Genomic DNA, 14317 nt, shown 5'->3' with positions numbered 1-14317 from the left:
ATTAGACACAATGACATAACAGGAAAAAGTCACTTTTTTTGGGCCCTACAGACACGTCGGTCACAGAGTCACTCTCTTTACTGTCCCACCTTCACACTTCTTAGTAGAACCCTTCTGTTGGCTTTTGAGGTAAAAATTCTTCCTTTAGACAGTGTATTCAACCAACAATATTTAGTAAAAGCCAATCACTCTAGAGCAGGCCTGTTGTTACTTTATTAGTAACTAGTACTCATTTGCTAAGTAAAAGTAGTTAAAACGTATGAGTGTGTATCTTTTTCGTGAAAACATTACTTCAGTAGTAAGTTAGTAACTTTACAAGTTAGTTCATGTTTTCTCTCCTCAGTGTACATGCTGCATGATTGATCATGTCTGATTTAATGATCAATCTAGGGGGTTTGTCACCCCCTGTAGCAATTTTGATTGGATATTTACACTCTTTACAAACAAGTCAATCAGCTCAGTGTCAGCACGGTGCTCTGATGTACTGACCTCTAATCAGTGCTCTCAACCTGAGCTCCGCATAGTCTGTTAGCATGAGCTGTTAGCACTGCTGGGAAGCAATGCTCCTACAGGAGGGAAGTAATTCTGCAGCCAGCAAAATGCATGGGTCAACTGCTGGGCCCTTACTATATGCACTGTATGGGGATTTTCCTCCTGTACACATGAAAAGAAAATTCATATACGTATTAATATATTTATATATTATATTATTAATATTATTATTTATATTTTATAGTTTTTGTCACCTGGCCCACAGAAGAGTAGAATGACCTTGTTCTTTTGCATTTGAGCCTGACCTCTGGCTTCTGCTGGTGACAACTGATCTTGACTTGTCAAAACCAGAACTCTCCACCCTTTGTTAGGCCTCTGTTGAGGCTGAGAGCTCTTTGTTGTGGGGAACCATCCAGCCCCAGTGCCTTTTTTACAGACAGTGGGAGCTAATTAAAGAGCTATCAGGTCTACCCCTCCCCCACCCTCCACCCGCCACCCCCAACCTCTGATGCGGTCAGTGACTAAATTCATGATGTGCAGGGTTAAGCAAGCAAGTAGACTGTGTCGCCACATGCTTTGATATCAGATGTGGACAAGGTGTTTACATACTACGGCTGAGAGGGGGGCACTGACACATGACTCATCCGTGTTGTCTGTCACTTGGGAAACATGTAGACTGAATCAAACATACACTGGTGTACAGTTCCTGGAATATACCACACAGGTGCCATGTGATATGGTTTAAAAAATGTCATGTTGTTATCCGCCCTTCCTTTTTCTTTTCTTTTCCCGTTGGGAACATTTTCTGAAGTGGCGCTGACAAACCAATTTTTTATTCTTTTTTTGCATGAGAGAATTGCGGAGTATCACTTCAATACATCCCTCCTCACATTGATCTTCTCCATGAATATAGAATTGCCTCAATGTGCTCTGTTAATAGTTCAGTCTTGGATGTGGCGAAGCAATAAATGACTACTGCACGAGAGTAGGATGCTCATTACACCCTGCAGAGAGTGGCAGTGTAAAATCATCTATCTCATTTTAATGGAAAATAGCCTTTTGTTCAGATTAAAAAAACATTGAAGTATAATTCCCAGCAAATTGAAAGGGATCCCCTCCATAATTCAAGCCTGGCATGATTCCACTTATCATCCCAGAAATGTGTAACAATGAGCTTTCCCATTTGTTTCATGCTGAGGCCTTCTCACTAACCTGCCAAACTGTTTTCCAGGGGATCTCTGAAGACCTTCATCCACACAGTTCACCTCCTGCAGAAACAAACAGATCTGGGCCAGCTCCCTGTGTCAGATGTCCTGTACAGGTAAGGACACGACTTTGGTTCTCCTGATAGGTAATTATTAGTGACTTTCGTGACATGTAAGCACCCTGCATCTCTCCTGCTTCAGACTTCTACTCTTGGAAGGAGGCCCAGGCTCTCCATCCTGCCTCTTGGGGGGTAAACACAGTGTGTCCTGGGGTTTTGAGGACATGCTTCCTACACCTGATAACTCTGCCGGAGGAGCAGAGAGTAAAGGTAAAAACCATTAAAATATATATATTTTTAAAATCATTAACTGATATCTTTCAGTGATGGCTCTTGTGTTTGCCCTGGGATGTGTGCTGATCTTCTACATTTGTAAAACCAGAAGATGTGAAGAGTAGTTAATAGCAGGTGCAGGCAGTGGATTTATCTTGTCTTGTCTATATATGCAGTTTTCTGGCTTGTGGTTGTGAAGAGGATGACACTTGTCTTAATTGTTATCATAATAGTTTCCTCCTTTCTAATTTATTTATTCACCTTTAGATTATTTATAATTCACTTTGTCTTAAGTGCATACCATGAAGTGTCCGAAATCCAGCAAGGATGGACGGAGGAAAGTGCTTTACCTTGTACAAGGCTTTGTTGGCCTCTTTTCTTTGTATACTGTATGAATGCATACAGTGAAAACATTCAGGCTTATGTTGAAACTAGAGACAGGAGCTGTGACTGTGAGAGGTTTAGGGGATGAAGCAGAGGAAGTGATGGAGATGACTCACTCTAGAGCTATTGATCAGCTGACTTTGTAGAGTGACGGAAGCTGATCAGGGCCATGAAGCCAGTTTGAACATTTTACATTTAAAGCTAACCTGACACTAGATCAGACCCAAGTCTGTTTTCTTAGATCTCTACAAGCAACACAATCCTCAAAATTGAAAAGCCAAGCAAAGTTAACAGATGCCTCTGCCTTGCTTACATCCTGATGCTCTCGCCTGGTTTTGTCAACTCTTCTGTTGATACCTCCCACTACTTTTCATCCCAACTGTCTATCTCATGTCTGTCATTACCCTCCTATTGAATCCTTTTTGTCCCCATGTCTCACAGACACTGACCTGGGGCGCTGTCTTGCCACAGACGGACTCTATCTGTATACCACTAACTCCTCTGGGAGAGGACTCAGCAAGCTGGGCTCTGGCTTACATGGAACACTAAGGTAATATGACACTCCTTCCCATCTGCCTGTCTTTATCCGCAGCATTCAGAGAATAGCGAAAGAGGAAGACAGAAAAAGAAAGTGAAACACTAAAAATACTCCTCATCACTCACTCATTCCAAAGAAGCAGTTGGGTTACATTATTTCCTGGACTGTGTTAAACTGATATCTGCCACATACAGTCAATTCCTCCTTAGCTGTCTTTGATTGACTCAGTTGATTTTGAAAGGCACAAAAGGGCGTTGTGTGCTCTGCATCTTAATTCCATACCGTGTAAGCAAATAACCCAATTTGCAAGACAAGGGCAGCCTCCTTTTTCAATGTGTTTTTTGGATCCAGAGGGCCCAGAGTTCATGTCTTTCACTTGTAAAATTGCTTGCAGAAAAGATTTAGTGCCAGTTTTAGGCCTGTGAGTTTGCTAATTGTATGCTAGAAGTATCTCTAGGAACCAAAATTAAATGACCTACAGCAACTTGCACAATTCTTAGCATTGGCCTACAAACAACTAGATTTATAGGCCCATAATTGCTCTGAACTGGCACGACTAAGCTTTTCTCGGAGGATATATAGTTGTCACGGTCAGCACTGAATGGGGCAAACAGGATGCTTAATTCTGTGGAAAGAAGTGGGAATTTATTGACTGCAGAGAACATTAACACAGTCAATTGGTAGATAATGTATACATGTAATGTGATGTGATTCTTTGTTGCTACTCAACCCATTTAGCTTATTTTACTCTCAAGTGTATCAGTTGGGTCCCTGAGAAAAAAATAATGAATGCAGTGTGTTTGTGTTTGTGCAGGGGTTTTGTGTACTGTCGAAATGAAGAGTTGGAGCCTGGGTGGGTGGTGTTCAGCAGTGGTCGCCTCCTCCATCGTCCCTCCTCCTTTGATGCCAAGCCTCATCAGCTGTGCCAGGTCATTGACCCCTTCACCCTCCAGGTACTGTTCCATTATTTTATATTAGATGTTAAATCAGTATTTACTATTTTTTTTTGCATGCTCTGTCTTGTTTCTTTTTCAAAATGCACAATTGAGAATAGTAAGGACATGGCGCTTTTTCACTATACAGTACTAGCACTATTCAGCTCGACTCGACTCAGTACGGTACCAGGAACGACCTTTTCCATTACAATAGTACCTACTCAACGTGGGTGGGGTCGCCATAGCACAGCTGCGCGAAACTGCCGTGACTTTGTTTTTTACGCAACGCAAACACATAAACAATGGAGGACATGGAGGCAGTGGTGTACTTGCTGCTGTATGTGGCTTTCTGTCACACAAAAGCAAGAAAATTGAGCCAAAAGACTGTAACGCTGTTGCCGGTATTTAAAAATGCTGGGTGTGATTCTGGTGTGGGACAGCTCTTCACTCTTCCAGTGACAACTCTTCTGACCAATCAGTGGCCGGCAGTCTGTTGACGTCACATTTAGTATCAGCTCAGCTTGCTTGGAACCTCAGCAGAGCAGGTACTAAAAAAGTACCAGGTACCAGGTACTATCCCTATTGGAAACGCAAAAAAAAAGAGTCGAGTAGTGCTAGAACTGTATAGTGGAAAAGCGCCAATACAGTATATTAATGAATGTATATAAAAGCAGTGTTCAGACTAATTGTGACAATTCAGAGATGTGGTCTCATTAAATCCAGCTTTAACATTAAAGTGTGGCCATAGCCCAAGCCAATGTTTGCATTACCATTTTCAGGTGTGCCAGATTGTGCCCATGCCAGCCCATCACTTTCCAGTGGGCAGCAGCATGACCACGCTGCACCTATGCTCAGATGGAACCTACCTGTATTGGGTCTGGTCTCCAGCCAGTCTCAATGAGAAGACTCAGAAAGGCCATTCTGTTTTCATGGATGTCTTTCACCTGTCGGTGAGTAGTGCATGCACTACTACTGAAAATATACAGTAGATTTATACGTATTCAACTTGTTCATTTTTGTATTTCCATATTGATGTTTTCTCTCCCCCCTGTCCATGGTACAGACACAGACAGGGTTGTGCGTCGCAGACATCCTGCAGGAGAGGGTTATTCTTACTCGCAAGGAAGGCGAGTCTTCCAAGTGCTTGAACGAACTTCTCTTGAGTCGAATGTCACGCTTCCGGGCCTCCCACTCTGCCACATTGGCTGCTCTCACAGGCTCTGCCATCACTAACACTGTCAAAGAAGAACAGTCGGGTAATTCATCAGAAAACCATACAGTCATCCAGAAATCATGTACGCTGTGTTGTGCAATTAATGTGATTCCTGTGTTTATGAAATCTTTTCTTATCTCACATTTCTCTTTTGCTTTGTCATAGCTGTCAACACTAGCTGTGGACTCCCTCTAAAGACTCTGAGAAAGACCCCAATGTATGTGTGCGGAACTTATCTAGTGATGCTGGTCTCACCTCCTGGTGTCTCTGGGAGCTCTGCCACACGTTCCCTGTTTGGAGGTACCAGCAGCCTGTCCTCACTCAAAAGTAAGAGCACACACAGACACTGCTGTCACTTTCTTATAGTTTTTTTGTGCCTTTTTTTTCCTCAAAAAGTTTGTGCAAAAATGTGTTTACATGTTAAGTTTAGCTGGTAAGCGATATCAAATGTTTTGATTGCAATCTGTTTTGTGGTTGAAGTTTAAGTGAGGAATCATGGTATACAGTTATAGCTATCCAGTCAGTGCATTACATACTTAAATGTAATGAAGACATTTTAGTGTATATCCTTACAAGCACTGGTATAATACTGTAAATTACATAACTAATGAATTAAGAATTTGGTGGGGTAAACTGAAGTAACCACAATGTTTTCTATTGTGTTTTATAATGTTGGTGATCAGTAAACTTTATTTTTCCTTTTTGTCCAGTTTTAGCCTCCAGCTTGGTCTTTAACCTGGCTGACGGTCAATTCAGCAGCCGCGCAGACCTCATTGATGCTCCTGGCAGTTCTCTAGGCCGGGGAGCCCAGGTGGCTGGACTAGGTGAGCTCAACTTTTGTCACATTAGACTGCTATATGTTGAATTTATGTATTATATGATAGTCACATACTCCATTGTCTGCCTAACTGACATTTATTTTTCTGACATGTTGCTTTGTAGGAGCATGTTACGATGCACTGAACAACTTGATCTGGACTTGCTCCAGTGATTACATAGATCAGTGGTGCAACCCTGGGAACCAAGCCTTTCATCATGTGTGCCATAGGCTCGGAGTGAGCCATGTCATCAAAGAACCCAAAGGTAGAAGGAAATTGTGCTCTCAAAACACCAGGTGCTCTCTTTATAAAGTTGAATAAGAGATGTGATCATCGGTTTTACTTGTCCTTTCACAGAGGAAACTGTGGCCACTGGCGAGGTGATCAACCAGTTGCTTCATCATGTAGGTGCTATGTGTATCCACCAGCTCAATCTGCTGGCAGCCAGCAGCAACAGCTTGCCCCTCGGAGCCCTACTAGGCAAACAACATCCCATAGAGGCCCGTCACTTCAGCAGCATCTGTGACATTATGGAGAAGGCCATGGTCAATGGAGATACCTGCATCATCCGCTGTATTTTGGTGGTGTTCCAGGTCAGTTTTATGTGGAGCTGGTGACAGATTTTTCACACACAATTTTTCTTTTTTTTCTTATGTTAATTCATTTTTTCGTGCTGTCTGTCCTGTCCAGGTTGTGTTTAGGTTTTTCAATCCTCAGTCGGAGCAGAACAGGGAGAGTGTGCGTAGGTCAGGTCTACTCCTGTGGCAGCTACTCATGGCCCCAGTCGATCAGATAGGAGCAGAGATCCAGAGAGAGGTGTGCCTGGCCATCAGGTAAGTTTTAACATGTCATTAATTCCAAATATAGTCTACTGTATCTGTGAAAATAACACTTACAATTACATTCAAATCTTTGTTTTTTCTGTCTCTCTGTAGCTCAGGCCTGAATACTTTGTATCAGGGTGAGGCTGAACTCAGTAAACTGCTGAAACTAGTTCTAACAGAAGGTGACTATTAAATACACTGATTTTAACAAAACTGTCACTTTCACTGCTTTTTTGTGAATATATCTGACCATGGTGTTTGTTTGTGTGATACTCAGGTGAAAGGAACAGTGGCCTTTCTCAGCTTCGTGATGTCATCCTTACCAACTTGGCAGACCAACTACAGAAGAATAGATTTGGGAGTGAAGAAGATGACCACTACAGGTGAGAGGCAACCCTGTAACTATTTGGTGTGGTATAATTTCAGAATTATGCATTTGACAACTGGCACAGAACAATGTCATGCATTACCTTTAAAAACCTAAGTTAGGTCACTGTAACGATCTCATTATTTAAGGTGTCTCCCTCTTTCTTTTACAGACTAAGTGATGAGCTGCTGCATTGTATCCTCAAGACAGTAGTCCGGGAATCCTGTCTCCTCATTACAAAATGTCAAACTGTCGCCCGAGATGACTTCCAGAAGCTGCTCTCCACTGTGCCAGTATGCATATCTGTTCAGCAGCACTGAAATGCCGCCTGTGCTTTCTACAACCACATGCTTTGTCAGAATGCATTCATACCAATTTGACATGGTTTTCCGTCTCCGTAGGTGGTCTCACCCTGTCTGCGCTACCTCATGGCTGTTCAGAACCACCTTCTCAGTAACACCATTCTTATCCGTCCAGATGATAATGACGACAGTGACAGCTCCCTACAAGGGGAAACAATGAAGGTACAGGTAAACATCCCCTTTAATACCCCTTCCTCTGTCCTCATGGAGTCTGTCTGCCTGTCTGTTGGTGAGAAAGCAAGCCACAAAACGGAGCAGCAGGACATGGATATTCTTTTGTGCTCTTTGCCTTTTTATCAATATCAGTTTACTGTGCTGTGTTACCATGTGTTATTTTTAAATATTGCTCATCATGTTTGCGGATAAAAGGATGAAACAACTTAAGTTTGCTATGACTATTTGGAGTTTTTTTTTTTTTTACAGACATAAAAATAAAGTATTGATGTGTGAACAGTTATTATATTGCATGAAAGAGATACTGTATGATCACTGAAAATCTTGGAAGCAGTATTACCGAAGTGTGGGCATATTCTGCGTGTGGTCTTCAGGAACTCCAAAGCAGCATCCTGTCCCTAGCAACCAAGATCCTGGTGGGATGTGATGAGGTGCTGGAGACACTGCAGCAGGTCACCACAGCTCTCATTAACAGCGACATTCCTGACAGGGAAACCAGGTGAAATTTTGACTTCCACTTTAAATTAGCTTTGCAGGGTGGGAAAATTAACTTATAGGTCAACTGGCCACTTTTTAAAGTTAATCTGTGCTGTCAAATGTATAAAACCATAACTGACAAAATTAAAAATCAGACGTGTTTTTGCCTATGGGCTCTAATGCACAATTTCACAGTGAAACAAGATTTAACTAAGCCAAAGTAATGCTGCAACTTCCTCAAAAATCCTGAGTGAGTGCATGAAAAAATCATTTATGGCCATAGTTTGTTTTTTTTAAATCACATTGGCTGGTGATAATTTTCCACCCTGCTTTTATTTTAATGCCTCAGTCTACATAATCTTATTTTCAGATGAATTACCTGTTGTTTCTATCCTCAGGTTGAAAGGTCTGGAACAGGTAACCAAGGCCACCATGCTGGGGCATCTGCTGCCAGTGTTGCTCACCTCTCTGATGCACCCCAACCTGCAGACCCTAACGCTCGCTGACGCTCTCATGCCTCAGTTGGTCCAGCTTGTCCTCTACACCAGCCAGGTTGGAGTCTTGCCTGTCCAAAAGACAAAAACACTTTTCCTTTTAAGTAGGACAAATCAGTCATCACTAAAAAATCTTTCCACACTCTGTTTTTCAGACTGCCCTGTTACTAAAGACCCAGTCTCCACTTTTCACTGAAGAGCTTCCACTCATGGGTGGCGCTCTAGGGCAGGGGGCAAAGGCATGTGCTCCCGATGACAAGTAAGTTTGCTCAAGGTCCACCAAAGAGATTATCAGTTATTAATTGATTTTTATTAATTGATGTTATTTTTAATTAGATTTTTAATGCAACATATCAGATTTGATCATGATTATAGCAGGTGATCAGAAATGTATCAGATGTAATGTGTTTGTGTCCCTATCCTTAATATTAGAATTCTTGATGAACGTGAGGAGCCAGGTTTCTTGACTGGACTCAAGATCCCTGCCCCGTGGGCTGCTGGGAAGACAGTAGAGACAGTGCATCCTGTGCGAGACAACTATAAATTCAAGGAGACTGTACATATCCCAGGAGCCCGTTGTCTGTACCTTCGCTTTGATTCCCGCTGCTCTTCACAGTATGACTACGACAAGGTATTGACTCTCACAATACACTGCAGCCTAAGTGGCATTCATCTTCTTGTAGGTGTTACATGCATTTTGTGCCACTCTAAACATATTCCTTAATATTTCAGTTGGTTATCTATGCTGGTCCCAACACCAACAGTCGTAAAGTAACAGAATATGGAGGAAACACTTTGGGATATGGCAGTCGCAGTGTTTTGGGCACAGGATGGCCAAAAGACCTTGTCAAGGTAAAACAAGCCGTATAACACATAGACAGATTGAGCACAAACACATACAGAGACACACAGTCTTGAAGAGCCACATTTATTTTCTTGTCCTGCTACAGGTTGAAGGTGACACAGTGACCTTTTCCTTTGAAATGAGAAGCGGGCGTGAACATAACACCCCTGATAAAGCCATGTGGGGGTTCTCCTGCACTGTCAGAGCTCAGGTAAAACATGGTAACAGTGGCATGTCCCAGTTTGAAACATGATGCACAACAGATTATTCTGAAAACGTTTGTCTTGTTTTGTTTACAGGAGTCATCCGAAGATGTCTCTGGAGGCCTCCCCTTCCTGGCAGACCTTGCACTCGGCCTGTCAGTGCTGGCCTGCTCAATGCTCCGCATTCTGTATAACGGGCCAGAGGTGACAAGAGAGGAGGATGCCTGCCATGATTTGCTCTGCTCAAAGCTGCTGCAAAGGTGACACAGCCAAATAAAAAATAAGATATTGATTGTCAGTGTGAGAATTAAAACATATTCTTCAGTGGAATATAGTGGAACACAACATATACATATCAACTACATTATCCACATTTACAAGGAAAATGCGGAAAACAGTCTAAAAAGAATGCATGTTTGACAACAACCTTTCTTTTTTTACTCAGGTGTCAGTGGCAAGTGGAAGCAAACGGCGCCATCTCTCCTGCCCTCACGCCCAGCCCCTCACCTCTGCCTCTGACCATTGAGGAGGACCGGGAGTTCACCTACCCCTCTGATGTGCTCATCCCACCCCCGGGCCTTATGCCAGGGACTTACTTTGACTTGCCTCGTATACGCCTGCCCCCTGGCATCATGGGTAGGCTACGAGAGGTGTCTGGAAGGGCTCGACCACAGTTTCGTCCTAGCATCAAGTAAGAGGGAGGGTCATTCCATCACAGTATAAAGAGTTTGCATGTAACATCACAATGGTCACTCCTTCTGAGTGGAAAATATTCAACAACTGTCATTAATGTATTTACCTGGAATAAAACCTAGAAAGCACTACTGAGATGGTAAAGCTAAAGCCCAAAGAGGGTTGAAGTAGTATTAAAGGATACTTTCTATATAACTTTAATCAAGTTATGTGAGACTTTTTTTTGTTTTTTTGTTTTGGTGGCAACAGAGGTGATATCACTTTGAATAAATAATAGCATTGCATAACCTCTATATAGTCAAACTGTTTTCTTGTTAAAAGAATAACTTTTACTCTCAACTATTTTTTGTCTTGAAGGGAGGTGATCAGGCCAGATGTTATGGAGGAGGTTATTGTATCATGTGTCATAAAACATCTAAGCCTGGTGGATGCTCTTCAGTCACTTGTCAACTACCAGTACCGTGAGGATCACGCAGAGGAATATGACCTGGTCTGTAAGATCATGGCTGAGACCTTTAAGAAGATTAATGCAATGGAGCGTCAGCTGCAGGTAAACTCCTATCATGAACTTAATACAAAGAAAATATGTAGTATTACTAAAAAACATCAGTATAGGTTGTCAGTAGGTTATTTTTATTAAGGTTGAGGTCATCCAGAGGACCCAAGTTTAGCTAACAAAAAGTAAATTCAGCCACCAACCTGAAAAGCACCAAAGAGTGTCTTCCTCTGTGTCTGATTATCTTCTGTGTGGCTTTCAGAGTGTAGCAGAACTGGAGCAGAAGTGGCAGAATGAGGCAGAGGAGGCCCAACAGGGAAAACTGGAGAACAACACTCCTTTCTTTCACGACTACCACTTCTTTGAGGTACCATGCCCCATACACACTTGACAACTTTTTGTCAAGAGATTATAGCGTTACCACTACAATGTATTCATGATTAATTGTTTTATTTTTTTATTTGTGTCAGAACAAAATTAAGGAGCTGGAACTACTTTGCTCCCTGAAGGAGGTCCCACTTGATTTTAGTGACTTGGAGAATGTTGTTCTTGCATTGAGGCAAGTGATTTCACATAAATCAGTACACCACTACCTGGGTTGTCATTGGTCAGTTCATTCTGTAACGTTATATATCTGCACCAACAGGGAGAAGTTCTTTCAGGAGGTTAACACTATGCACCTCAGGAGTAGCACCCCACTGGCTAAAACTAAGGCACTGGTGAAGAGTCTGATGAACCGCACTGAGCTGCTACTACATGTTACAATCGCTCCACATTGCAGAAGCCTGACCACCACACCTGCTGGCACACCAGGACCAGGTACACTTAATCTTATTATTAGTTATCCTTTGTTACAAATTAATTGCTAAACTAACGCTTGTGGGGCAGCAGGATTGGGATTGAGACTTATTCTATTATCTCTATTGATACTTTTGACAAAGAGGTCTGAATTGAATGTATCACAGTTTTTTTGTCTATCAGTGTTCCGTCACTCAGTGTTTGCCAGTGATTTTAGTTCATTTTCAATTGTCATTTTTTTTTATGCTAGCTTCTAAGTCAGTGTCAGATGCCAAGACTGTGATGCCCATGGTGAAGCAGCCAGTCTTCCTGCGCAGCATGTCTGCACCCTCTGACTTGGAGATGATTGCTAACCAAGACTTGGAGTTTACACATGCCCCTCAAAGGTATTTCCCTAATTTTGTTTAATAGATTTAACGTGACTAGCTTATGAGAATAAATCTAAGTTGAAAACATTCCTTTCCTTGTTTTCTTTTGTACCTGTAGGAGGCGACACCACCCTACCAGTCATCGCAGCAGCTCATTTACCCTGCTGCAGTCTCTGGCCATCGAGGACAACCGTGACAAGCCAACATACAGTGTGCTGCTGGGACAGCTCTTTGCTTTTATTGGGACTACACCTGACCAAGCTGTTAGTCTGTTACTCATCACTCATTCCATTTTTAACTGAGTTGTCTGTAGTTGCATGAGAATCAATAGGTAAATTCTGGTCTAACATTGGGATATTTTATATCTTCTGTAGGTGTCAAGCAGCAGTTTCCTGTCTGCTGCGCAGACACGGTGGAGACGTGGCAGCACACGGAAGCAGGCACTTGTTCATATGAGAGAATTACTCACTGCTGCAGTCCGAGTGGGTGGGGTCACCCACCTGGTGGGGCCTGTAACTATGGTACTGCAAGGAGGCCCAAGGTAAGAGAAGGGAACACACACACACTCACACAAAAGGCATTCTCATATACTCAGATAAAAATGTTTGATTGTGTCTGATTACTCTACACATCTGTGTTTGTGTGCCAGGATTGAGGAGCTGACCTGTGGTGGAATGGTAGAGCAGGTGCAAGAGGCCTTTGGGGAGACCATGACATCTGTGGTGTCACTATGTGCTCGCTACCCCATTGCCTGTGCCAACAGTATTGGCTTGCTTTGCACAATTCCCTACACCAGGCAAGAGAATTAATCTTGTATTATTCCTCTTTTCCTCTTTTCATTTGTTCTTATATTACTAGATGCGGAGATTACCCTCATATTTTTATCTTTATTACCATAGGAGTGAGGAGCAGTGCTTGGTTCGGAGTGGGCTGGTTCAACTCATGGATAGTCTATGTAGCTTGAGTGGTCAAAGAGAATGCAGCTCAAACGAGAAGCAGACCAAAAAGCAGAAGGTGGCCACCATGGCCTGGGCTGCTTTCCAGGTGCTGGCCAACCGCTGCATTGAGTGGGAGAAGGTTGAAGGTAATAAGTTTATGGCTACTGACTTTGATCACATGTAAACAGCATAACAACTGTCAAATATCTAGTGCAGGCTAGAAGAACTTATATATGTAATATGTATATTTTTAATGATAGGTCAATAATCATTCTTCTATCTCTTCATAGGTGGGTCTACAGATGCAGTACACTCTGGTCTGGCACGGCAAGTGTCTAGCCTGCTAACCAATCACCTGGCTAGAGCCACTGAGTGCTGTGGGAATCAGGCAGCTGGCAACGATGCTTTGCAGGATGTGCTCAGTCTACTAAATGACCTTTCTAGGTAAATGTCATGTGTGTATATCATGTATTTATTGATATCACGTTGTGTGTATTGTCATGTATATGTGTGTATTTATACAGTGTATGTATTTGTTGTTGTGTTCCAGGAGCCACATAGGAAAAGCTATTCTGAGCCAGCCAGCTTGTGTTTCTAAGCTCTTGTCTCTGCTGCTTGACCAGAGACCTTCCCCAAAGCTGGTACTAATCATCCTGCAGCTATGCCGAGCTGCCCTGCCTCTTATGAGTGTGGAGGACTGTGGTAACGTGGCACTACCTTCATGGAGCTACTCTATTAACACACTAGATGCTGAGCAACAAGATGCTAGTGACCCTGCCTCACGTATTGCTGCGTTGCTGCTGGCCAAGCTGGCAGACTATGTAGTACCAGGTTAGTCTCTCTTTGAGTACTGAATACATGTTTGTGGTGGGAGTGGAACTTGTAAACAATAAGCACTGTTGTTAAAAATTGAAAAGCTGAAAACTAGGTGAGCATAGTCATGAGGATACTATGTCCTGCTAATACTTTTAGTTACACTGTTACCTCTTTGCCAGGCTGCCAAACCCTGCTCTCCCCCAGCTCCTCTGAACCAGACACTAGTCTGTCCCGAGCCAGCTCCAAAGGAGCTCTGAAGTCTGAGGATGTTGGGGAGGAGGGAGAAGCGGTCGATGGAAAGCTATCAATCTTCATCCACAAGAGAGAAGACCAGTCATCTCATGAAGTTTTGCAACCACTTCTCAGGTAAGAATACCCCAGAAATCATTGTTTTTGTTTCACATTAGTGAGCTTACTCTGAGTTTCTGTGACTTGTCATAACATCCCACATCTGTAAAATGTAGCAGCTCAGAGGGACGTCCTTTTCGGCTTGGCACTGGAGCAAACATGGAAAAGGTGGTCAAGATGGACAGAGATATGACTAAA

The 14317-nt window shown here is 42.7% G+C and overlaps 1 protein-coding gene across 1 annotated transcript in view; it reads left to right on the top strand.

Moving 5' to 3' along the window:
- Positions 1 to 14317, top strand: part of LOC128364515 (probable E3 ubiquitin-protein ligase HECTD4) — a 35658-nt gene that overhangs the window by 5296 nt on the left and 16045 nt on the right. Inside the window, exons 3-38 of the mRNA XM_053325057.1 lie at positions 1724 to 1813; positions 1899 to 2026; positions 2855 to 2963; positions 3766 to 3904; positions 4666 to 4836; positions 4950 to 5142; positions 5265 to 5426; positions 5810 to 5923; positions 6042 to 6182; positions 6275 to 6510; positions 6608 to 6750; positions 6853 to 6923; positions 7019 to 7124; positions 7281 to 7401; positions 7510 to 7638; positions 8019 to 8143; positions 8520 to 8673; positions 8771 to 8874; positions 9048 to 9246; positions 9348 to 9467; positions 9566 to 9670; positions 9759 to 9922; positions 10108 to 10353; positions 10713 to 10905; positions 11114 to 11218; positions 11322 to 11414; positions 11502 to 11670; positions 11900 to 12035; positions 12136 to 12280; positions 12392 to 12558; positions 12667 to 12813; positions 12917 to 13101; positions 13246 to 13399; positions 13506 to 13786; positions 13951 to 14137; positions 14236 to 14317. Coding sequence (XP_053181032.1) covers positions 1724 to 1813; positions 1899 to 2026; positions 2855 to 2963; positions 3766 to 3904; positions 4666 to 4836; positions 4950 to 5142; positions 5265 to 5426; positions 5810 to 5923; positions 6042 to 6182; positions 6275 to 6510; positions 6608 to 6750; positions 6853 to 6923; positions 7019 to 7124; positions 7281 to 7401; positions 7510 to 7638; positions 8019 to 8143; positions 8520 to 8673; positions 8771 to 8874; positions 9048 to 9246; positions 9348 to 9467; positions 9566 to 9670; positions 9759 to 9922; positions 10108 to 10353; positions 10713 to 10905; positions 11114 to 11218; positions 11322 to 11414; positions 11502 to 11670; positions 11900 to 12035; positions 12136 to 12280; positions 12392 to 12558; positions 12667 to 12813; positions 12917 to 13101; positions 13246 to 13399; positions 13506 to 13786; positions 13951 to 14137; positions 14236 to 14317 — 5314 coding nt within the window. The remainder of the gene's footprint in view (positions 1 to 1723; positions 1814 to 1898; positions 2027 to 2854; positions 2964 to 3765; positions 3905 to 4665; positions 4837 to 4949; positions 5143 to 5264; positions 5427 to 5809; positions 5924 to 6041; positions 6183 to 6274; positions 6511 to 6607; positions 6751 to 6852; positions 6924 to 7018; positions 7125 to 7280; positions 7402 to 7509; positions 7639 to 8018; positions 8144 to 8519; positions 8674 to 8770; positions 8875 to 9047; positions 9247 to 9347; positions 9468 to 9565; positions 9671 to 9758; positions 9923 to 10107; positions 10354 to 10712; positions 10906 to 11113; positions 11219 to 11321; positions 11415 to 11501; positions 11671 to 11899; positions 12036 to 12135; positions 12281 to 12391; positions 12559 to 12666; positions 12814 to 12916; positions 13102 to 13245; positions 13400 to 13505; positions 13787 to 13950; positions 14138 to 14235) is intronic.

This window comes from Scomber japonicus, chromosome 9 (genome assembly GCF_027409825.1).
Source record: "Scomber japonicus isolate fScoJap1 chromosome 9, fScoJap1.pri, whole genome shotgun sequence".
Taxonomy (NCBI): Eukaryota; Metazoa; Chordata; class Actinopteri; order Scombriformes; family Scombridae; genus Scomber; species Scomber japonicus.
This window is presented reverse-complemented; position numbering and strand designations above follow the sequence as displayed.